Raw genomic sequence first — 25,589 nt, 5'->3', positions numbered from 1 at the left:
AAGGTACAGAGAGGTCGAGCAGGCTAAACCAGGGTGGGGTGGGGGATGAGGTAGGGGGTTCGAGGAAGTGGGACAGACAGGAAGTGCCCAGCATGGTGCCTCTAATATTTACTGTGTTTCTTGATACCTTCCTGTCCTGCTCTTAGGTGCCCCTGCCTGTACAGTTCTAGCAAGTGATCTGATAGGACAATCATAGCTCCTTCCTTCTGGGCACTTACACGCTGAAAAGTTGATGTTGGTGAAGCTGTACATCTGCCCTCTTCGCACTAACCCGATGAGATAGGATACAGAATGGGGGTGAAGGAACAGAGAGCTTAAGTAACTAACCCAGAGACACACAGTGAGACTGGGATTCCAACCCATGTCCTGGCCCTGCCTGAATGCTGGCACTTGTCCACTCTGGCCCCCCAACAGACTTGCTTCTCTTTGAAGGGAAAGAACAGAACATATGTTTCCCAAGAAGCTAGGGTGGGGAGAGAGGTGTGTGGGAACTGCTGGGTTGGGGCAGTACAAATGGTTCCTTGCATCTAGGAAATGCATAAAGGGTAATCCAGAGCCCAGTCTTCGTGGGATGTTCTATGCCAGGGGTACTGGGGAGCCACAAATGGTGAACAGGAGAGGGGCTTCCCATTGCCTGTCTCCTGTTCCTGTCAGCAGATTACTGGGGGGATATCCCAGCAGCCCCGTACTTGGTGGCCAATAGAGAAATAGCCAGCACAGGTAGGACCATAGCAGCTCGGTGGCTGTGCTCTCTAGAAGCTCTGGTTGGCATGACACAGCCAATGCCGGGTTGTAGGGAAGACTTTGGTGCAGCTGTTGGGATCATGTGTCTAGAATCAGCAACACTTGAACCCAAGACCTTGCCCACCCACCTTCTCGCCATATGGCTTTGAACCAGCTGCCCTCCCTGTGCCCCATAGTTTTTACTTTCTCCTCTCTGCAAACAGCCTCCTCCAAGTGTCTTTCCTCCAACATGTCCAGACCTTTCTATTCTGTAGAGAAACCCGCACAGCCAATGATGAGCCGGCTCTGTGGAGATGAGGAAGGATGGGTGGGTGTATAGGCAGACATTCAGAATATAGTGCCTAGCACTGCCGAGCCATGCCCATGTGCTCACAGCTGTTTACTGCCTAGCCTGTGTGCCAGGCACCATCCAAAGCAAGGCAGACAGGACCTATGGAACTACAGGCTATGGAGGGAAGGGTGAGAACTGGCCGAGGCACACAAACCAGTGTGGTGAGTTGCAGAAAGTGACATATTAACAGTGATAGTTTGCAGCCTTCTTGAGGAATGTGGTAGCCCCCCCCCCCCATCCCAGCCTCTTGAGGAAGTGGCCTTAATCAGCCACTCTGACTCAGGGGACAGATGTGCATATTCATGACAGAACAGAAGAGTCACTCCTGGAAGGCTTCTAGAAGGTGGAGGCAGATAACACTCTGGTGAGATGCTGCCAAGACCCCGGGGGAGGGTTTGGTGGCATGAGGTGCCCCTCCTCTTGGAGCCTCCAAGGCCCCCACCTGGTCACACCTCCCACTCTTACCCTTGACGGGTCCCCATAGGCAGGTTCCTTGTCACCCTCCAGGGCAATCTGCTGCAGCTTGGGCAGCCAAGGGGGCCCTGGACAAAGGAAGCGGATCTACTAAGAAATGGGTTTGGGGACCAGAAGGCCCCTCTTCCAGGACTCTGGGATATGCGGGCCGTCCTCGGAGGCAGTGTTCTTACAGCCACCAGGAGGCCATCAGAAAGGGGGAAAGGAAATCATGCATTTTACATTCTTCCAAACCCGCTTAGGATGGAAATGACAGGCCGGTCGGTCGGCTGCAGGGGCATGGTTAATGGCCTTTGCGGGGCGGAGGGAGGGCGGCTGCGGAGGCAGCTGCTTCTGGTGAAGTGAGACTCATCCTCCGATTTCCTTTGCTCTCACCCAGAACACACCAGTGGGAACACCCATCTTCATCGTCAACGCCACCGATCCTGACCTGGGCGCTGGGGGCAGCGTCCTCTACTCCTTCCAGCCCCCCTCTCAGTTCTTCGCCATCGACAGTGCCCGAGGCATAGTCACCGTGATCCGGGAGCTGGACTATGAGGTCACACAGGCATACCAGCTCACAGTCAACGCCACGGTCAGTCACTGCCCTGGGCCTCCAGTGTCCACCACCTGCTTCCTCTCATCCAGAAGGAGACTTGATTTAGCTCCATACCCCTCCTGATTTACAATCAAGAATCTAATTGTGTTAATAGTGACAGTTGGTGTCATGTTTCTGACATTGTTCTTAGCCCAGAGGTGGACTTTCTTTTAACCTTCAAACAACCCTACCTTATTAGTATTGTTGAGATGCCCATTTTACAGATACCCACAAGAAGACTAAGGCATAGGGGCAATTCAGTGGATCGCCTAAGTCACCCCTGAGTCCAGCTGCAGAGTTCACACTGGAAACCTCCTTAGGAGAGTTGGTGCAGGTGCCTCTGGGACACAGACGAAGGTTATCAACCCAGCTGTGTCCAGACACCACCCAGCAAGCAGGGACAGAGCAGTCCAAACCCCCTGACCAAAACCCCATAGCATGGTAATGCATCCCCACCAAGGAGCGTCCACTGTGCTAAGCTTCCTGCCCAACCCCATGGAATCGCAAAGTGAGTCGGGAAGTTAGCCCATTTTATGGACGTCAACAGTGAGACTCCCACAGTTGACTAATAGTGGGGAAGTAAGAATCCAAAGCCAGGTTGTCTGACTCCCAATTTGGGCTCTGGCCGCCATGCCCCATGGCCAGGAGTCTATATAGGTCTTTGATGATAGCTGTTTGTGAGGAACTGAAGGCTAAGCAAGCCATGTCTTAAACAGGGTCCTAGCCCCATGTGCCCTCATTCCAGCTGACACCTAGGAACACAGCTGCATCTTCAATGGCCTGCAAAGCTACAAGTGACCCCACACTTGGTTGTCCTTCAGATCTGTGTGTAGAGCTCAGGCCAAGTGCAAACGAAGTCCTGAGATCCTTTCTTCCTCTCTGCTCCAGCGGCCTGGCCTACAGCACTCGGTTCTTGCCACAGAGAAGTTACCTGCCCTGGCCCTGTGAGGCTGCAGAGAAACCGTTTGACATGTGGCAGGAGAGTTCACAGCTTACCCCAGACCCCACGTGACAGCTGACATCTCAGATTCCTAGATCTAGCCTTGAGTGTTGCAAAGTGGAGCTTTTCCCTCTGGCTTGGCCGAGACCTGGAGCCAGAACCAGGAAGCCCCCAGAGCCAGGGAAAGCAAACTGCTGAGGCTTCTTATCTTCTCTCCTAGTTACGTATGAATTTCCTAGGATGCCTACATAAATAAAATAAAACTGACTTAGGGAGTGGAGAGCACTCGAAAGTCTGGGATTCCCATTTTGGGCACACCTAGTCCCAGCCTCTGTGCCCCTGCCCCCTCCCCGTCACTACACCTGGGTCCAGGAGCGTGCAGGTGATTGCTCCTATTCTCAGAGAAGCTGTCCTATGGGATAATCAGTGCCCGGCACACAGATGGCTCTGGGAGGCAGGACTAGACCAGAGCTAGGCACAAGAAGGATTGTGGGTGGCTACATCCATCCAGAGGCCAGGCTTCTGCTGCGATGGTGAACACAGTGAGATTGCTGGTAACCTACCAACAGTCAGGTCCTGAGGGACCTCAGGGAGGTCCCCAGGGAGGAAGGGACTGAGGCTTCCCAGAAAAATAGCCTCCCAGTTACCCCTGGATGAGCTGCTACCAGGAATTCCTGGCAGTGCTGAGTAGCCGTTGGCTACCGTCCACTCCCCCAATATACTGGCTCTGTATCTGTCCCAGCACAGGAGAAGAGAGCCACAGATCGCAGGGCCATTCCTGGGAGCCATGTACTGGCCTGACAGCCAGATACGCCCTCTTCCCTCATCTCTTCCCTGTCAGCATGGGCTACATGCCACAAGTATAGAAAGAAAGGGATTGTAGCCACAGGCAATGGGATGGAGATCAGGTGCCAGTCAGGCTGGCTATTTGGTACCTGGTAAAAGTCTGTAGTAGCAAGCCAAAACTACTAGCATCTCTTACTCAAGAGACCCAGCCTCCTGGGGCCTCCCTGCATGCCTCGTGGTCTTTCGGGCTGCTGGCCAGGTATGATGCACCCCATTCCTGGAGCTGCCAGCCTTCCTTCCTGTGGCCACATACACACATCTCTCCTCCCTCCCATCTCCGACAGTCCTCCCGTGCCCTCCCTGACTGTCTCTCCTCCCATAGGCTCTGTAGCACCATCTGCGGAGGCCAGAGGTCAGTGCCAGGCTTTGTTCATATAATGGGGGAATGCCCCAGTGGAACCGAGGCCAAGTTAACTGGGGTAGACACAGTGAGCCCTCAAGTCCCAGCAGAATTTGTAAGCCCAGGGGCCATCGGGCCATTTGCTGGAGTCTTTCATTTCATACAAAGGCCTTTGAGAGTTTGTCTTGCAAGCTGGAGACTGCCTGACGTGAGGCCCCAAAACGAGACTGTTAAAGGCAGATGTTTCTATGTGAAATGACCCATGCTTGGGTTCTGGCTATTTCTTTTGCAGTGTGACTATAGATAATGTCTGTCTGTCTGTCTGTCTGTCTGTCTGTGTCTTACTCTGTCTCTGTTAAGCCACCTAAAAGCCTAGCCTGTGACAACAATGAGGGGGTTAGGGTCTACCTAGGACATGACAGGCCTAGTTATCATGGCTTTTTGCTATCTGAGTGCACTGGGCTGTTACACAGACCTCGGTCTACTGAGCATTTAGGGTCTTAGAACACAGGCTTTGGTGTTCCTTTCTTGGTGGGCTTCCTAGGACCAGGTTTCTGAGTATAATGGCTCTATATTGCCCACCCTGTCCCAAGGGCACACACTACTTCCTGGGGGCCCTCAGATGGCACAGGCCCTAGAGCTCCCCCTGCTGGTTTGATTGGAAATTACTGGCTAGCAAACAGCACAGTCACAGAGGAACCTCTCCTGCAGGCCAAGGGCGCCCCACTTAATAATACCCTCTGTTCTGGGATGGGGGACAGTGGCCCTGTATGAACACAGGAAATGTGCTAAGAACAGCTCTTTTCCCATCCAAACTAGTGGCCCCCACCACACACACACATTCAGGAGAGCTACCCCTTGGTCATGACCCTGAGGCCAACAAATCAGCCCCAGCCCAAGCCTCTACTGTAGCACCACCAGCCTCCCGTTTCCTTTTCTTGAACATCTCAGGAACACCAGAGGGCCTTTGTGCTCTTGGGCCTCCCTGTGGGAGTGTAAGGGTTTATGTGTGTATTTGTGGATACAGAAGTCACATACCACACCCCTATGCATGTATGTGTTATGTTCACAACGTCCTTCTAACCCAATGCTGTGTGCTCCTGTTCTCTCTGTGTGCCTCCCAAGGACCAAGACAAGACCAGACCTCTGTCTACATTGGCCAACCTGGCCATCATCATCACGGACGTGCAAGACATGGACCCCATCTTCATCAATCTGCCCTACAGCACCAACATCTATGAACACTCTCCTCCGGTAAGCCCCACCCCTAGCCCCAGTGGTGGCCATTCCCTGCCTGGAGTCCCTGTGAGGGACAGTGGAAACAAACCCCAGGTCCTTTGCAGGTCACAGTATCATGCATGTCTCTCCTGCTCCCTGGAAATTACCGTGGGGCAGAGACATCAGTGAGACTGACTAAACAGGACTAGAGATGCCCGTGCGGATTCTAGCCCGCGATAGGGGTGAGTGTGGACCTAAGCTCAGAACCAGACATCCATGTTGCTGAGTCATGCCCTCCACGGACCTGCTGCCTCCGTTGGCCGTGTGTACCACACACAATGACACAGCTTTCTTCCTTCCTGTCGTGAGACATCACTCAGGCCTAAGCTGTGCCTGGGAGCTCATGGACCCGTCTGCCCTCTCTAATGACTCCTTATTGGGGCTGGGTCTCAAGTTCTGGTTTCAGGAGAGCTGCCTGATTTTGTATTTACGTCACCCGTCGTCATCGGCTTATCTCTTTGATTCCTTGAGAGCAGTGGCTCTCAACCTTCCTAATGCTGCAAACCTTTAATGCAGTTCCTCATGCTGTGCTGACCCCCAACATAACATACTCATTGCTACTTCATGACGAAGCTTGCTTCTGTTAGGAATTGCAATGTCAAGATCGGATATGCACTAGATCTGGTATGCAACCCAGTGAAAGGGTCTTTTGATCCCCAAAGAGGTCACAATCCACAGGTTGAGAGCCACGGCCCTAAGATTACACAGCTGCCCCTGGTCAAATGGGCTGTGATTGAGGGAAGGTCTCATAGGATAAAATAGGTCATGGTCCACCCCACCGGATCCTGGATAAACTCTGAAAAGGTCTCCGGGCCTTGGCGTCTCCTTCTGAGTCCTCAGAGCTCAAAGGAACTTGACTAGCATCTGCCTGGTATTGTGCTTGCCTGGGATCGTGGTTCATCAGGGATAGTCTTTGATGGGCATGGTGTGGTGTGTGAGAGTTTCTGTGGAATGAATGAATGAATGGATGAATGAATGAATGAATGAATGAACATAGGCTCTGGTCATACCAAACCTCATGTGGCTGTGCCATTCAGGTCATCCTTATATGTGCTCTGGTTACCAACCCAGAGACCACCTGTCCCAGCTCCCTCCCTCTTTTCTTAGACGCTCTCCCTAGCTCATCCCCCTCTAGTCTCAGATTCAGCCACCCCTCCTCGCTGTAGTACATCTGACTTGTAAGCTAAATAACTTACCGACCCCAGTCTCATGGGGTGTTTACATAGGAACACAGACTGCTTTGAATCCCTGAGTAACCCCGATGCCCCATCTCTGGAACATTGACTCAGGATCCCCTTGGGTCTCCCAGCACACTGTGTCCAAGAGTGTAGAGAAGACACTTAGGGCCACCTTGATTGGTATGCACCAACATCACATTGATTGAGTCACCAGAGGAACTCTGAAAAGCCCCCACATTGCTATCTACATGCTTCCTGGGAGATGGGGCAGGGAAGGAGGTTCCAGAGAGGGCCCACTCTCATAGACATCAAACTGTGGTGGATGGTGACCCGGAGGGTCCATTAGCTATGTGGTCCTGCTTCATGCAATGGTCACAAGACCATGTATTTGAACGGAGCTTCCTCTGAGTCTCCATGGCGATGGCTTTGTAAGTTGCACAGGTGTTCTCATCAGGTATCAGAGTCTCCCCCGTGCACTGATTCAGTAGTTCAGCCTCATATCCATTCCCCCAGAGAGTTACTAGGTGCCCTGTAAATACTTTCGTGGGCTAAGTACCCTACACCCTTCTTTTCTAGAAGATTCCATGGAGCATACACCATTTGCGAGTGAGTCTTCCTTCACAGTCGGTGATCTCATGGCCCCTCTGCTGCTCTTCATGCGACTTTCTTCCCTTAGCTCAGAGACCTTAGCGTTTTGTTGTGTATTCATGTTACCCATCATCTGGCAGGTTCCTGAGGAGCTACTGCACACATGTTCTGGGGGGAAGGCAAGCACTTTTACAAGGGGGACGTGCAGCCCAGTTGAGGAAGACAGACCAGGCAGTGAGTTGGGGGCCAGCCTCTTCTAGGCACTGGCCAGCCCCATAGCCTCAGTGTGCATCCGCTTCTCCTAGCTCCCCCACTGGAAAAAGGATCCCTGCTTTCCCATCCCTTACAGCCTTCCTCCTCCAAACCAGTTCCTGCAGGATCCAGGCCCGATGTCTCCAGGCTGCTAATCAGTTTCCACACCTTGATCTGGATCTCCGTGTCCCTTTAGTGTGACGCGCTGATTTCACACACTCGTTCTTTAGCTGGACCAGGGCCTGTTTGGTACCCAAGGATGGGAGAACCCAGGCATCCGTCATACCCAGCCCTGTCTGTGCTGCTCCCACGGGCCCTGTCAGGACCCTGCCCCGCCCTCCTGGCTCCCCCCTCTTTATCTGTGGCTCCCAGCATGTATGCCTCCCTCTATCAGTGTATCAGGCTACCAAGCTTCATCTAAAGTGTATATATTACCTAATAAAATCCTTCTTATTTGGGATTATTGCATCAAATTTTAATTTCCTCACTCGAACAGCAGCATGTCGGCCTGCCCGTCAGCGAGGGGCCGACAGAAGGTGAAAGGAGAGGACAGGCTGCACAAATTACTGCCGGCGATGCCTATCAGCCCTTTGACTGGAATTGACTGGAATTAAGGACTGAGAAATAGGATTTTCTGCCTCACAATCCGCTGTGGCAGCTCTCGTTGGAAGTCCCCAGTAGCCCCCACCAACCAGCCCCCACCAACCAGTAGTGCCCCCCCCACTCATACCTCCAAAGCAAACTGTATGTCACTTGTCACCTTTCAAGTCCTTAATCGAGTCAGGGAAATGGGGGCTGGGGTATCCCAGCTAAGCTTACAGAAAATGTGATGGATAGTAGTCCCTGAGGTCCAGGACAATCCAGTCTGGTCCCTGCTGCGGAGACATGGTTCCTTCTAGTGAAGTCCCAGGTTGTGCCCCATTTCTTGCCCACCAGGCAGAGGCCTGGTCCTCTAGTCTCCATTGTGACAGGCTTATTCCAGATTCCACCTTCCATTCTCCAGTTATAAGCGCCCTGCTTACCCGACATACCTTGTGAGCTTCAGCAACTCCGGGAAGCTCCAAGAGTGTGTCCTCCCTGAGGGGGAGTGGTTAGGAGAATCTCCACACAACCCATCATGCCCAACACATGGTTGGCACTCAGGAGATGCTCACTTAACTGGCTCTTCCCCATAGGGTCCCAGCTGCTCCTTAGCTCAGGAGTGGAACCTATCAGAGTGGGATGTCAAGGATCCAAACTAGCTGAAGTTGTTTAGAAATGTATGTATAGGGACTGGAGAGATGGCTCAGTGGTTAAGGGCACTGACTGCTCTTCCAGAGGTCCTGAGTTCAATTCCTAGCAACCACATAGTGGCTCACAACCAACCATCTATAATAGGATCTGATGCTCTATTCTGGTGTGTCTGAAGATAGCTACAATGTGCTCACATACATACAATAAATACATCTCGTAAAAAAGGAAGGAAGGAAGGAAGGAAGGAAGGAAGGAAGCAAGCAAGCAAGCAAACTATGCATAGTTCCAGACAAAGCACCAAAGTTTCACAAGATGCACCCAGCAACTCTAGGGCCCAGCTCTATAGTGTCAGTTATATTTCCTGTGTATGGGGTGGGAGAAGAGGGAGTGTGTGTGTGTGTGTGTGTGTGTGTGTGTAAGAGAGAAAGAGAGAGAGAGAGAGAGAGAGAGAGAGAGAGAGAGAGAGAGAGAGAGCAGGAGGAGTGTTGTATGTTCATGTGCATGGATATATATGTATATACGTGTGTGTGTGTGTGTGTGTGTGTGTGTGTGTGTGTGTGTGTAGATCAGTTCAGCTGCTGTACAGTGAGAGGTCCAGACTTACTGGAATCAAGCCCCTATCTGCCTCTCTGCTTCTCTTCCTGTCTCGGGAGTCAGGACCTTGCAGGCCTGCATACCTGTCACTTCTCTGAGTAGAGCCTTGGCTCCCAGAAGGTCACCTCCTCCCCACAACATGAGTACCTGGGGGAGGCAAGACCCCCTCAACAGGGGCCTGTCTTCAGCCCTTTAGCTGGAGCAGGGTCTCCCTCTGACTCTCCTGGTCATGCCCCTGGCAGCCTCACTTCCCACAGAGCCACCCGCTGTGAGTGTGGACTTGTCTTTAGAGGCCCAGCTCTGTGCTGGCAGGCTACACTTCCTCCTTGTTCCTCGTCTTTGGAAATAAGTTGCAGTATATTGAAAATATAATCACTGAGACTCTGAAACAAGAGCCGTGGGCTCCCAGGAGCCCCCATACCTCCTTGTTAATTCCTTCTCATAACGTTTCCAGGCCTTCTGTCTGCACTTGTATTAAAAGCTCAGAGTTTTATTAAAAGTGGATTTATTTACCCAAAAAGAGATGAAACCCCAAACCTGATTGGGAGCCTGGCAGAGTTTGCTCGGCAGAGGCTTGGCTCCAACTTTGGCTGGGAGAAGAGGCCCCTTATCCTCATGTCCCACAGAGCCAGCTAGCATCCACGTAGTTCCCCAACCCAGCTATGGATGCATGGGGATAGAGTCCACAAGGCTCCGAGGACTGAGGGCACTTAGGCCACAGACTTCTCTGGACAGCCCAGCATAGCTGCCTTAGCCTGTCCCCTTGAGCATAACCAACCTGGGATATGGCAAGGCACACATCTGTCCCTTAAGTGTATCCTTAAGCTCAACCCTGGAGCTCTGGTGACCTCTGTGCTCAGTCATGCTGGTAAGTGGGTCCTTGCTCCAGCAGCCCAGGGGCAACTCAGGAACACTCCTGTAGGGTACATGTAGGCACCTAGGCAGAATGGAGCTGCCCCCGTGTCTAGAAAGTCTATTCTGGAAACTGACACCTTAGGTAGTTGTACACCCTCCGGACCTCCTGCTGGGGGTTAGACCAGATCTTCCCTGATGGATAGTGAACTCCTCAAGAAGCAGCTCTTGAGAACCCCTCAAAACAGCCTCCAGCGGGGTGATGGGGGAAAGATGTCTAGGCCCTTTAAGTCCAGGGTTGTGCTTCCCTGTGACCTCCATGGACCTGAGTCAGGGGCTCTCTGTGTTCCGTGGCCAAGCTTGGGAGGGCAAGGTCACTGACTGGTCTCCCATGTGACTGCCCTTGGTCCCTGATCAGTCTAGAACACATGGCATCTCCAGGGATGGCTGGCAAGGAGGCACTTCCAAATTCCACGGGAACCAGTGCCTAGAATAGTTCCTGCCACAGAGCAGTGACATTCGGAAATGACATTGGCATTATTATAGCGGAACCCTGCAGCGGCCCCAGCACCTGGTGGACAGGAACATCAGACCCTTGGCATTTAAATGTGCTCCTGGCTTCCTGTTCCCTCGCTCCCTGCTCTGGGACCTCCAGGAAGTCTCTCAGCCTTCTGCCTCTGTTTCTTCATCTGCAGGAAGGGACATTAGGACATTGGGAGGCTGGGGTACCTGAGAACATCAGGCCAGAGGTTCAGCGACCATCTGTGCCAAGGAAGATGCGCTTTACAGTGTGGTCAGTTGGTTCTCTACATGGTCTATTGATCCAGCTTCTTAACAATCCCAGAAGATCCAACCAGGATCCCTGGAGGAGAGGACAAAGAAGAGGCTGGGCCTGCTTGCCATACGGCCCGGTCTCTGCATCTATCCCAGGATATTCCCATGTTCCCTTGGGGAGCTTTGGGGCATTCCATCTTCTGCATTTTAGGTTAAGGGAGGGTGAAAGGGCTTCTGGGAAGAGCAGTGCAGTCTGGGAAAGGAGATCATGGTGACTGCTGTATCCCCACAGCCAGACTAGGAGGGCTTGGAGGGATGGATGCTCTTGGTCCTGGGGCAGAAAACTGACCTAAGGATGTGAGAAGCAGACAAGACCACACGAGCCCTTTTTAGCTTGTGAGTGCTCAGAGGATACTTCCACTTCCCATCCCAAAGATGGAGGCAGGGCCTGTCTGCTGCCCTTCACCCAGGGAAAACTACTAAGGCATTGGTCCTCAACCTTCCTAATGTCGCAACCTTCTAATACAGTTCCTTGTGTGGTAGTGATACCCCAGGCGTAAAATTATTTTCACTGCTACTTCGTAACTGTAATGTTGCTATCGTTATGAACTGTAGTGTAAATATCTGTGTCCTCTGATGGTCCAGGAGACCCCTGTGAGAGGATCATGGGAGCCTCCCAAAAGGGTCGAGACCCACAGGTTGAAAACCACTGTCCTAGGACCTGCCCCTCAGGTGTAAGACGAGTAGGGACAGCGGACATATGCAGGGTGTGATGTAATGGAGCCTGGGGAGCAAGATAGAAGCAGCTCCTGGCAAAGGACATCTCAGCAAGCGGTGGTCCTGATGGTGCTGTCAATTTCTTGTTTGTTCATTCAACAAACTGCCATCATTTGATGGTTACTTACCAGCATCCCTTCCTAGAAGCTCACACAGCCGAGCCCTGGCCTGTATTGTTCTCTCTCCCTGGGACCCCTTCCCTTTTGTTTGCTCTCCTTGGGAAACTCCTACTAAATCCTCACACTCCATCCTAAGTGGTACTGTCTGCACGCCCCTTTCTAGGCTTCTCCAGGCGGGCTGGATGGAGACCCACTCTGTCCTGCTCATGTCTCCATCTCATCTGCCCCAGATGTGTACAGCAGCTGTCTGTTTGTTCTTGACCCCATGCTTGGGTCCATACATGACTATCAGTGTCGTGGGGGAATGGCGGGTGCCAAGGGCAAGGCCATCGGAGTCAGGGGCAATGCTACGTGGTAAACACTCCCGGGGCAAGCCTTGCAGTTGGGATTTAGGCTCAGGAGGGAAACTGGGGTGCTAGGACACACACAAAGAAAGACAGCTGCCTGGGATCTAGGTGACTGAACTCAAGTCCCTTCTGTCTCCAAACCAGGGCACAACTGTGCGGGTGATCACTGCTGTGGACCAGGATAAGGGGCGCCCCCGGGGGATTGGCTACACTATTGTCTCAGGTAAGCCACAGTCTGCCTTTTTTGACGGATACTCTCAAAGAGCCGCTGCTAGTGGCTCTGGCTCAGAGCCGTGCACTACTTGGAATGGCCTTTGAGACTTGCCTCCAGGGACAGTCCTTGCTAAGGAAGGGGACAAATGGATATAAAAGGGAGGGACTGGGTTAAAAGGCCATGGCGTCTGGGGGCCTCGGGAACAGCAATGTGTGGCTAAGGTCTGAAGCCGTGGGCCTTCCGGGGCTCTGAGCCTGAAATGCAGCAACCCTTACCTAACTTCCTGCAGGGCTCCAGGGTTTCTGTTCTTATTTGATGAAAGGGTGGCAATTTTTACATCACTTTGGAACAAATAGTACTGCTGCGTCTGATTTCACGTTCTCGTCACACTTCAAGCTGATAGGCGGTCAGGTAGCCCAGGGATTTCACCACGGGAGGCACCTTAGCTCCCTCCCCACCAACAGATCCATGGGCCATGCAGAACGTGACTAACTGACTTGATGGCGATGACTGAGATGTCCAGCTCATGCCTCACCCATAGATGGACCCACAGCAGCTCTGAGGGGCTGTCCAGGGGCTAAACTGCCCCCACTTAGAAATGCTAGCTCTGCTCCTGTACCCCACACACCTGCTCACAGCATCCCTCGATCAGCCTGGTGTATCCAGGCAAGCCAGACAGATGAGGAAGAGGAAGTCAGAGCGTTTTTCCAAAAGGGGAGAACAGCATAGGCGTCAAGGGAGGAAGGAGGGTCTCCTGAGCCGGCTGTGTTGGTTAGGTGTCTCACTCGTCACTCATACATTGAGAACAGGAAGAATGCTTGTGTCAAGGTGGTTTATGGACTTACTTGTGTGAAGAGCTACTGCGTGGAGAGCACTTTGTGAGCATTTGCTCTTGGTATTACTACCAGCAGCTGACAAGACGGTAGCTGCAGTGGTTAGGAGAGCCCCTCACATCTCTAGGATCATAGGCAGCCGGGAGTGTTGTGAGCCTCGGGCCACCTACAGTTACTTACAAGACTCCTGTGAGCCTAGAGAGCCCCAGGGCAGAGCGGATATAGCCAATCTGCATTGAACATCTGTAGGAATTGATACTTGGACCCCTGAATCCCTTGGGTGCCTCCTACCATGCCCCTTTTCTGGTGTCCAGGCCAGGATCCAGCCAAGCATAGACTTTGATGTACACTCATGGAATGATTATCATTCTCAGGTCCCAGGGGTCCACTGGAATGGTGACCTGAGCCTCAGGCACCTAGGCAGTCTGAGCTGGTGGCAGGGGCTCTGTCTTTGTGTGGCAAGGCCCACCTTCCCCAACCAGGGGCACAGAGATCCAAGCTAAGACCAGGCACATGCAGTTAACCTGTCTGGATCTGAGGCCCTGTCCCCTCTGGGCTGTTTATCAACCACGAGCGAGGGGATTTATATCTGCCCACGAGTGCTTACCCCACTACTAATGATCCTTCTGTTTTGCCAAGAGCAAAGAGGCCTTCAGTGGTAAGTTATAGCTCCATCTCTAACAATTTGTTCTCAGCCCCGCGCGGCCGCACTGAGCCTGGTGAATGACAAGGTTCTTTCCCACAGAGGACTTGGCACGGGCCCCATCTTCCCCTCTGCCTGCCACCTCAGGCACCAGTAGTGTCTGAGTGGACACTCCTTAGCCTCGTCCTCCTCTTAACACAAACAGTCCTACTTCAACGAATGCTCTGCCTACCCCGTGTGGAGTGCTGTGGGTGTGAGGGCATACTTTTCTCCCTGCCAGGGCTGTTTCAGGATGTTTGGCTTGCTGCAGGCTTCATGATACTTACCTATAAGACGAGGCTAAAAATCCTGGGGCTGTAGGTGTAAGTCAGCTGGCCGAATGCTTGCTTAGCATTCTGGTGCTACATAAAACTGGCCATGGTGGTGCCCACCTGTCAAACCAGCACTTGGCTGGTGGAGGAGGAAGGACCAGAAAGGTTGAGGTCATCAGTGGGTGAGTTTGAGGTTTTGCCTGGGCCACATGAGACCCTGTAGCAAAAATAAAATAAAATAATAAAAAATAAATGGAGGGAGGAAGGAAAATACAAATAAAATAAAATTAAGAAAGGGAGGAGAGAATCCCTATGGTACTGATGGCTCTGAAACGACCATAAAACACTAAGGATTGACAAATAATTGTCAGAGAAGGATCCTTGAAGCTGATTCATTTTCTCAAGCTATGGAAAAGCATTGAGCAAGGGCTGCAGTCCTTGGCGCACCTCCAGACAGGCTGGCCAGTACAGCAGCCCCCAAGGCTACTGGGCACTTGTCCCCTGGCCTTTCTCAATTGAGAAGTACAGTCCATGTGACATACAGGGCTGGGAGCGTGGCTCGGCAAGAGCCCACAGGCTTAGCTTGTGTGAGGCTCCAGGTTCTATCAGGGCACAGCCAAGAATCAGTATCAGTGCGTCCCATTGGCAGTGTGCTAAGATGGTAGCGTTTCCTTTCTTCTGGCTTGCCCACAGTCCAGCATCAAACTCAGTGTTCAGTTTTAGGTTTAAGTTGCAGCTGTGCTCAGATTGCTATAGAAGACCCTGCTCTGGAGTGAGCCTGCCCGGGACTTTGCTCCAAATGTGGACCATGTCTGGCAGGGGACTGTAAGGACCAAGCAAGCCAATCAAACCAGCAGTCGGTTGATCAGTGGAGCTTGGATTCCACAGCAGGTGCTCACAGAGACAGGAAGCACTCTGTTCTCACCCACCACAGATGGTCAAGGGCTGTCTAGGTTGATGATGATGTCCTGGGAGGGTGGAGACCAGGTACCATCTTCACCACAAGAATCCGCAGTTTTGCCAGGACGGTGGACCTGAGCTGCACGGGGACAGGAAGGATGTCCAGAGTAACTAGGCAAGATGCAGGGGCAGTGAGGGAGAAGGAAGAGGCTGAGCTGCATCTGGGGCTACATATCAGCATGAACTGGGGCTCCCCAGGGGGACCCCCCTCTACTTTCCTTTATAAGAAGAAATAAGAGAATTCTGTGAGATACTGCATGCTCAAGCATCCGGAGTGGGAATCTTGCAAAGGCTCGGCCATCAAAGCTGGCACGCATCATGGATCATGAATGGGGATCATGAATGGACATTAGCATGATGGGCAGAGTCAGGGGAGGCTGACACATCTGTCGCTTACAGTGACTCTGTGGCTGAGCAAAGAGCACCTGAGGTTGTGAGGAGACAGACTACTGAAGATAACAGGGCCAACTGTGTGGTGTGTGGATGGACAGTCTGGGTCCTGAGAACATTGTGACTTCAGCAGGAGAAGAATGAAGCGTTGTGTGAGCTTGGGGGTGCTCTGTATGTCGAGAAAGTGGGGCTGGTGGTTTGGGGCAGAGCAGGCTGAAGCAAGCAGACTGACAGGAAGGATGCTATAATGTCCCACCTAGAGGTGGCGGCAGCCCTAGCCAGCAGGCACAGTACAAGGACAGAACAGAGAACAGAGAATAAGAGGAGGGCCAGGCAGCTCCCAGGACCCAATGACTGATAGCCAGAGGCGTCAGCCAGGGAGGAGTCTGGGATTCCTCTACAATCATTCATGTTTTCCTCTCTTTTCAATGATGAGGGTGGGACCAAGGACTTTGCACATGGCAGGCAGGTGCTCTCCTGCTAAAGTCATACTCCGTACTCCTAGCTCCCTAGCTTTGGCCAGAAGCAAACTTTTAGAGTCCTGGGCAGAGAAACTTTACAATTCAATGCCAGATGCTATTCACACCCAAGAGACACCTTTCTCCCCTGGCCAGGTGAGAAATGAGCCATTCCCGCATAGCTGTGAAATCAAAGAAGAGCCTCATGTTGACTGTGTTAGCGGTAATAAGTCAGATCCCAAAAGGCAAACTCCACGTGGTATGCCTTATGTGTGGAATCCTGATAAAGAGGAACTCACAGTGACAGAGAGGAGAAGGCTGTTCCCTGAGGTGGCGAGGTGGTGAGGAGGGGGGACTGGAAGGTCCTGCTAAGAGGGTCATTCATCAGAATAAGTCCCAGGGACTGCCCACTGCAGTCTGATGCTCACATGGTGTATGCTGGTACCTGCCGAGGGGTGAGCTAAGGTACCTGCATCACACTCCCCAAGATTAGAGCAAGGCGAGACAGCGTGTGTAGCTGTCACCTGTCTCTGGGGCTCACAGTGGGGCTCACATTCGTCTCTCAAAGCACCTTGTGGCACACCCTGATCATATACAACTTTGATTATCCATCAAACCTCAACAAAGTTGAGCAAAACTGGCTTGACCGTTCTGTAAAGTGACTGCCACTTGGTGTCATCTACAGCGGGTGACATCTAGTTGACCCTCACCCCGTGCCAGCTGTTCCCCTGTTCCTCTGCCCAACAAGACGCATCTTACTGTCACAAGCTTCATCACTAGAATGGCCTCTGTTGTCCTCACAGCTGGAAGCTGGTGAAGGCCTTATTTCAATAGACTCTAAAGTCCCCTGTGCTGGCTAGTTCTGTGCCCGCTTGACACAAACTAGTGTCATCTGAGAGGAGGGAGCCTCAGTTGAGGAAATGCACCCTTAAGGTAGGGCTGCAGATGAGTCTGTAGGCATTTTCCTAATTGGTGATTGATGTGGGAGGGCCCAGCCCATTGTGGGTGGTGCTATCCCTAGGCTGGTTGTCCTAGGACCTATAAGAAAGCACACTGAGGGGCTGGAGAGATGGCTTAGTGGTTAAGAGCACTGACTGCTCTTCCAGAGATCCTGAGTCCTAATCCCAGGAACCACATGGTGGCTCACAACCATCTGTAATGGAATCCAATGTCCTCTTTTGGTGTGTCATAAGAGAGGGACAGTGTACTCATATAAAATAAACAAAATCTTAGAATGAGAGAGAGAGAGAGAGAGAGAGAGAGAGAGAGAGAGAGAGAGAGAGACTGACTGAGCAAGCAGCACACCTCCATGGTCTCTGCCTCAGCTCCTGCCTTCAGGTTCCTGCCCTGCTTGAGTTCCTGTCCTGACTTCCTTTGGTGATGAACAGGGATATGGAAGTGTAGCAGGGATGTGGAAGCAGATTAACCCTTCCCTCCCCATCTTACATTTGTCATGGTGTGTCATCCCAGCAATAGTAACCCTAAGGAGGACAGTCCACCACCTGGATTCCATCCTGACAGCCTCTCCCTGCAAGGGCCAGATTTCTACCCTTCTGTTGATCACTCCCCAGGTAGGGAGTCCTCTGGGGAAGCTTTTAAACTGAAGTCCTTTGACCGGCATCATCATGGAAGCCTGCTACACATGAAGCTGCCGAGGTCCCCACCCTGTGCCTGCTGCTCCAGGCACTATAGAAGTCAGTCCTAGCTCCCTGGATCTCTGAGAATGAGGCTATGTGGATCCTTTGGTCTCCTTGGGCAGAGCATCCATTGCTGATAAGCACCTGACTAAAATGGTCCTTCTTGGAGCCTCTCCCTGCAGCAGCAGCCCAGTAACCATTTAGGGTATATAGATTTGGTCAGCAAGCCCACTCTAGAGCTTTCCATGGCTTATACAGCCAGGCCTCTCCTTGGTCCTCTTTAAGAAGAGACTGAATCTTTTTTAGCAGTCGATGTCTCTCCATCTGATGTCTGTACACACACACCCCAAGACTGAGGAGATGGGAACCAAACTTGCATGTGTGAGGCCCGGCCTAGCTTGACCATGAGTTTTCCTTCACAAGAGTTAATGAAGGAGAGACATTTATCCATGTCTAGACAGAGAAAAACAAGATTCGTGCCCACCTTGCACAGCTACCAAGTGACAGAGCAGGCATTGAACTGGGCTCCAGAGAACACCCAACTTCTGTGACAACAGAGGTTCCCCAGACCACCAGCATTGATGTTGTCCAAGAAATTGCTAGAAATGCAAAATCCAGGGCCCCACTCGGGGCAGGCGACACTGATGGTGCCGTACCTCACCATGCAAGGCTCTGGGTGCTTTATGTACAGGTGATGGCCCCCACCAATGGGGTGACGCTTCCTGTGTGGGAGGGTGAAAGTATCTGAACTCTTCTTATGTGTGAATCACATATATGTACGTGTGATACTGAAGTTGCATATCAAGGAGGTCATTAGGAACCAGGGTCTCCAGGGACTCATGGGGTGGAGCTGGGCAGGGTAGGGAATGTTGAGGAAAGACATTTGCTTAGGAAGTGCTAGTCTTGGGGCTGGAGAGATGGCTCAGTGGTTAAGAGCACTGACTGTACTTCCAGAGGTCCTGAGTTCAAATCCCAGCAACCACATGGTGGCTCACAACCATCTGTAATGAGATCTGATGCCCTCTTCTGGTGTGTCTGAAGACAGCTACAGTGTATTCATATATAATAAATAAATAAATCTTTAAAAAAAAAAAAAGGAAGTGCTAGTCTAGAATAAAGGCTACATAAGAAGTGAGCTGGCTCCACCCCATTACCCTTCACCCTCAGCAGCCTCACGTGCTAGACCACACAGGGGACAGGACAGGTACGATGGTGGAAGGCAGTTAGGTACCAGGCTCCTTCCTGGATTTGCCATCAGGTGAGACCTTTTGAAAATATATGGTTTAGGAGGGAAAGTTGATCCACGTGTGCAAGTGTGTACGCCTACACACGGGGTGAATAATGACTTATAGTCAGACTTGTGTGTGTGAACTCATACATGCATACAACAGCAACTGCATCAGGCCCCTGGCCACGGCCTGCTGGGTCGGCCATCACGGGAGACCATCCAGCCACACACATCAAAGCCCTTGTGATTAAGCTGCTGTGGATTCTCCTCCCTCTAGGGAGAGAAAGCTCAGAAGTAGAGTTACTTTGAAAATCTGGATGGCACACCCAGCCTCTGGCTTGTGTTGATAGCGCTGTGGGACCTGGAAACCCCAGACTTCAGGCCTAGCATGTAGCTGACCTATAGAGACTTGTCCAAGGGGACATGGAGAACAGATCAGAAAGAGGTAACAGGCCTGCTGGCTGACAGCATGAAGGAAAAACAATGCCTGGTCATGACTGGCTGGTGAGGCCAGGGGCTCACAAGATGGTTTGTCATCTGGATCGGAAGAAGAAGACATGAATATAGCCCCTTAACAGGCCACTGTAGTAGCTCTTCACAGCCCCTCCAAAGTAAGGAAATATGCAAAAGGGTGTGAGCAGGCCCTAATGACAGTCTGAAAATAGAGAATACAAGGAAAAGAGGAAAACGAACACATGCACACACACACACACACACACACACACACACACACACGCACACTTCTAACCACTGAGCTAGGTTTCTGAGTCCTGGTGTATGCCTAGGTTGAAAGCCTTAAGGTTAGCCGATCTACTTGCCTCTGTGATGCCCACCCTAGACCCACATCAGCACCTGCATCGGAACACCCCATCCCTCACCCAGGCAGACATGACCAGCTGAGCCCAGTGCCACGATAGGCGCCTGGGGCTTTTCTGCCTTGCCCTCTGCCAGCTGCTATAGCTATCGAGAGGCTCTGTGTCTCTCTCGCCACAGGTGCAGGGAATGTGCTGCTGTGTGCTGTCCAAGGCTCAGCAAATCAGCATTCCCTGGCTCTCTTTCCTAGACAGTATTTAGGGACGCAGCCTCTGGGTTGGCAACGGCAAATTGAATGATCTAAGCACCCTGAGTGTTACTCACAGTTTTCTGCCTCCCCAGTACCAAAATGGTGACATTATGTCATGCTGTATTCCATTCCTTCAGGTGAACCCCAAAAGTCTGCACGCTGCTTCCCCTGAGCCTTGCCCCTCCCTTCGCAGGACCACCTTCCTGCCAGGAGCCCCTTCTGATGATGCTCTGTGCATCACCGCGGTGGCACCACTTTTCTGACACCTGCATAGGCATGTTCCTCCTTACGTGGGGCCCAGGAGTCCCAGGCCAGGAAACTGCAGCCTGCCATTTGCTTCTTTCCTGTGCATTGCACAAGTCGGGGAGGGGTCCGGATTTTACAGCGGTTTTATGGCAATGGCAGCCTGAGACTCTTTCTGCACCCTATCTTCCTTATGCCTCTCATCTCAGGCAGGAATAGCCCTTACTTGGGGGGGGGGGGACCTGGGGGGCGGGGCAGTGGCCTCCCAGGTGTCTGCTCTCCAATGGACACATCCTTAGATCTCACCACGGCTGGCTCTTGGATCTACTTGCCTCAATGGACAGGAATGACGTCATGGATTCTTTAATTTGACAGCTCGGGATGGGAGCTACTTCTCTTCCGACCCAGTCCTGACTAAGGTGGTTACAGCGGAACATGGGAAGACTCATCTTCTCCGCCCACCCCACAGCAGTCTGTTTGGGCTTCTCCTTCAGCTCACTGGGCTTTTGCCCTCATCTTTGAATGAACTTCCAAGGCCTCTCAGGTCTTGGGAGGACCATAAAGTAGCCATCATATGTCATTTAGGTTTCTCTCTCTCTCTCTCTCTCTCTCTCTCTCTCTCTCTCTCTCTCTCTCTCTCTCTTACCTTGGCATACCTCAGAATCCTTCTCTTAAAGTTGTCAATATTGGTTCCCATATGGCTGTTTTATTTCATTCTTGACTTTATTTTTATTTTCGAGATAAGGTTTCTCTACTATATAGATCTGGCTGTGTTGGAACTCACTCTGTAGACCACCAGGCTGGCTTCAAACTCCCAGAGATTCAGCTGCCTCTGCCTCCCAAGCGCTAGAGTTAAAGGGGTTAAAGGCGTGGGGCACCACCTCCCAGTTCATTCTTCATTTTAACGATATTGTGGACACCCAGGAGCCCACCAGCTCTGTGAGAGCAAAATGGGTACTCAGACCTCACACCTGCCTGTGTGATCCTCCCTCAGCCACCACTTTCCCTCCTCCAGATCAGCTGAGGCCACACCTTCCAATCCTCCCCTTTGTTGTTTCCTTGCTTTAGGGAAGTGTCACATCTGGGTACATCACACACTATTCGGATTTCGTTGTCTTTGAACTTTGTTTTTAGAGTCTTGTGTTTTGTGCATCTTCCATTCCGGTCAGAGGCCTCGAGTTCGCTGGTGTGACATCAGTTGCTTGCTACTCTTCACTGCTGTGTATTATTCCTTCTGTGCAGACTTGTGGGTTTTGCTAGTCTAATCCACACTGCTTTGACCACCTTGTCCTGCTCTCTCTGCACATAAGGGACACGTTGCCTTGGCTATGGTATCCTCTTTCATCCATCCAGAATGCGGCTAGCCAGAGCCCTTCTAGAGAAACAGACATTAAGATGCACAGATCATATGAAGCCTATTTGAACACACACACACAGTAGCCCAGCATTCAATCCAAAAGGTTTTTGTTCCCAAAACCCCATTCTTTTGCCTTAGACACCAAGCAAATCATGTTAGCCTGGGGTCTATGTGCGGGGCTGAAAGTTAGGATTCATTCGTTCATTCAGCCACTGGTCTCATGCTCAGCCCCTGAGACCAACTTGGAATCGAGGGTTGATGTCACTGTCCTGGTGAGCTCACCACTTAATAAAGAACATAGCAGCAGAGGCAGTGTGACCCAGTAGGTGAGGCTCTCTGAGTAAAACAGCATTCTGGGTGGCAGGTAACAGGTGCATCGTAGGCATGCAGGGAGCCTGTATCCTGGCCATTTGCCTCCCCACTTCTTGGGCATAGGCACTAATCAGGGGCCTGCTGCACCCACCTCAGAAAATGGTCTCCAATCCGATATCCCTAGGGGCCTTTGAACTTGGGATGAGCCTCACTAGACAGCCTGGCTCTTGGCTCCTTTCTCATCAGACACCTTGGATGACTGCTCAGCCTTCAAGGCAGCCCCCAGCTGGGGCTAATCTGAAATAAAAGTTTTTATTTATCTAGCTTGATACCTGGTGCAAGGTTAAAGCATACAAGAGAGAAAGCAATAAAAGAGAAAGATTAAGCGTAAGGCTCCCGCTTAGGCCTGCCCTTTTGCAATATGGTTACAAAGATATTAAGCCCCAAGTCACCCACAGCCCTCCCCGCCCCCAATCGCTGTTCTTGAGTTTCGGGCTCAGCTTGGCTGAAGCGGAGGGGGATGTGAATGAGGCTACAGGAGAGGAATCCCTGGGGTGCACCGCCATGAGGGTAAGCAACCAGATGGAGTTCCAGTCCTCAGCCAGTCAGCTGCTTCCTAGCCAGCACATCTGTGATTCATGGCTTCCCTGGGGAACCGAAGGAGTTGACACCTGCACCTATATGGCTGCCAGCATGTTTGTGTCATCAGTATTGATCAGGAGCCTACTGTGGGGCCAAACCCCTGGGGGAGAGAAAGAATTCCACAGCCTTAGACTTACCCCCAGCTAGCCTAGGCTCCAGTACCCCATGCCCTTGATCGGGTATGCCTGCTCTCTGTGCCTCCAGCTCAGTAGCAGTGGGAAGAGACTGACAGCCCAGATGAGAATATTTTCAGGGCTAAAGGAGGTAATGTAGCAATAATTCCCCAAAACACGCACAGTGTGCGCCTGACACATAGTAGGCATTCATGAAATGTTATCTAGCATCGGCATCATTGAGTGGCAGTCTAGCTGGTGAACACCTACGAGAAACAGCTCCCTCAGGCTGGAGGGAAGGGACTGGAAATGTGGCTCGGACAGAGTGCTTGCCTAGCATTCATGGAGCCCTGAGAGCCTTCCTCAGCACCAGATAAACCAGGCACGGTGAGACACACCGGTAATTCCAGCAACTGTGTGCTCCCTGGGAGGTGGAGGCAGGAGGATCAGAAGTTCATGGTCAATCCCAACTATATGGTAAGCTCCAGGCCAGCCTGGGACACGTGAGACTCCTGAAGCAGCACCAGCTGGGAGTAATGGTGCATGCCTTTAATCCGAGCACTCAGGAGGCAGAAGTAAGTAGATTCTTATGATTTCAAGGCCAGCCTGATCTACATAGTGAGACCCTACATCTTAGGGTTTTATTGCTGGGAACAGACACCAGGACCAAGGCAATTCTTATAAAGGCAAACATTTAATTGGGGCTGGCTTACAGTTTCAGAGATGTATTCCATTGTCATCAAAGTGGGAGTGTGGCAGCATCCGGGTAGACATGGTGCTGGAGGAGCTGAGAATTTTACATCTTCATCTAAAGGCAGCAGGAAAAGAGAGTGACATTGGGCCTGACTTGAGCATTTGAAACCTCAAAGCCCACCCCCAGTGACACACTTCCTTCTACAAGGCCACACCTCCTTATAGTGACACTCCCTCTGAGCCAATGGGGCAATTTACATTCAAACCACCATGCCTTGTCTCAAAAAAAAAAAAAATCTCTGACTCTCTATAAATCTTCACGTAAATTTTCAGAAGTACTTTTGGGTAGGTATGTATATTCTATGGGTTTTTGTTCCCTCCCCTGGCAGATCACCTCCTGCTTGAGGAGTGTAGGGGTTCCGGAGTCACCCCACAAACCACACAAACACCAATCTCAGTTAAACAGGGATGGTTTATTGAACGCACACCCCAAGACTGATCGACCAGGGCAACAGCTCAAAGCTGTGCACTGGACATTTCTCAGGGACAGGTTATAAAGGCTGAAACTGCAAAGACCACAGTGAGCTCATACACATGTGCTGGAAGTGCATGACCTTTACGATTTATTTATTTATTTATTTATTTATTTATTTATTTATTTATTTATTTCATGTATGTGAGTATACTTGCTGTCTTCAGACACAGAAGAGGGCATCGATCTCCACTACAGATGGTTGTGAGCCACCATGTGGTTGCTGGGAATTGAACTCAGGACCTCTGGAAAAGCAATCAGTGCTCTTAACCACTGAGCCATCTCTCCAGCCCATGCTTGACTTTTAACTTGGTGTGTCCTATCTGAAGCTTATAGTTTTGGAATTTCTTAAGATTAACAAACCTCAGAACATAACATGTGGTCAGCATGACCCTGCTCTGCATCAAGTTATTTTTTTTCTGTGTCAGTGACTGGCAGGCATATTACAGCAACAATATGAAATAGCTGGTGAGCATGGAACAAAATGGCTACAGCTATGCTGGGGTGGGGGGGACAGACCTCAACAAGGAGTGTGACTCATTGAACCTGCTATCAGAAGCTACTGGAATGGCCTCATATTTCTGGTCTCCCCATGACTCTGAAGCCACAGTGAATCATAAGCAGAAATAGGGGTGACGTCTTCCCACACTCTGCACTTGAAGCTTGGTCCCACACAGTCACAGCTTAGAGCCCTGGGAGCTATGACCCCATGTAAGCAGCATCTGTACCCCCAACCCAAACCCTTCCCCTCTGTAGAGCCAGACAAGGCCACCAACGCTGTTGTCCCAACCCTGTCTTTCCTTCCAAGCCTGCGCTTAGGAGCCATTAGAAAAGAAAGAGGGACCAAGGGAAGGAGAAGATATCTCTCCTCTCTCCTTCACCCCAGGGTCACCTCCCACCAGACACATCCAGGCAGACTTGGGGAGGACCCACCACACAGACAACTTGCCGGGCACAGAAGCCTATAGCATGACTTCTGTGAGGAGTATTTCTGGATCTGAGGAAAGGCAGTCCCTCCGGGAAATTCCGCTGGATAGAGGCACTGATGGAGGAAGGTGCTGCCAGTCAGAGGGTGGAGTACAGACACATTTCAGGGAAGGCACTTTCCTCTGCCTTAGACCCCTCTTGCAGGCTAGGGCTCACCTTAGGAAACCTTTGAGTAAGGGTAGTGACATGGGAGCTAACACCTCCTGGGTGCTGAAGTTCACCTGCCTCGCGCTTGAGTCCTCCCAGATCCCATGGGGCTAGGGAGTGGGTTGGGATTATTGTTCCCATTTTCAGATGGAGACACTGAGTCCTGATTGCAACAGGGCGAGGAGTAGAACTGGCTTTGAAAGCAGCAGATGGGCACTGGGCACTGTCCCCAGCTCCCTACCCAGCACACCTTTTCTCCAAACATGGCTACTCTTCCTGTGGCCCCCAACACCCTTCCCTTGTGGGAATCTGGGCTCCACCCCCAAGGCCTCCTGCCTGGCTTTATTGCACTTCTCTATCTCCCTCATTGTGAAGTGCTCTGCCTAAGGCAATTAACTCAATGCTCTGCATTCAAATATTTGACCAATATCTGGAGACAGAGATTCCCAAGCAGATACCTCCAGACATTGATTGACATGAGCAAACACCGCACAGAATGAATTTCTCCTCAAGCATCTGCCTTGTGCTGGCTGTGCACCACCCTAGGGCCCTTGAAGGGGCTGCATTTGTTGAGGGAAATAG

At 51.5% G+C, this 25,589-nt stretch overlaps 1 protein-coding gene across 1 annotated transcript in view; it reads left to right on the top strand.

Annotated features, from left to right (window-relative positions):
• Positions 1–25,589, top strand: part of Cdh23 (cadherin related 23) — a 349,164-nt gene that overhangs the window by 115,320 nt on the left and 208,255 nt on the right. Inside the window, 3 exon segments of the mRNA XM_028776789.1 lie at positions 1,929–2,123; positions 5,378–5,506; positions 12,389–12,467. Coding sequence (XP_028632622.1) covers positions 1,929–2,123; positions 5,378–5,506; positions 12,389–12,467 — 403 coding nt within the window.

The sequence above is a fragment of the Grammomys surdaster genome, unplaced genomic scaffold (genome assembly GCF_004785775.1).
Source record: "Grammomys surdaster isolate TR1022 unplaced genomic scaffold, NIH_TR_1.0 273, whole genome shotgun sequence".
NCBI classification, from domain to species: domain Eukaryota; kingdom Metazoa; phylum Chordata; class Mammalia; order Rodentia; family Muridae; genus Grammomys; species Grammomys surdaster.
This window is presented reverse-complemented; position numbering and strand designations above follow the sequence as displayed.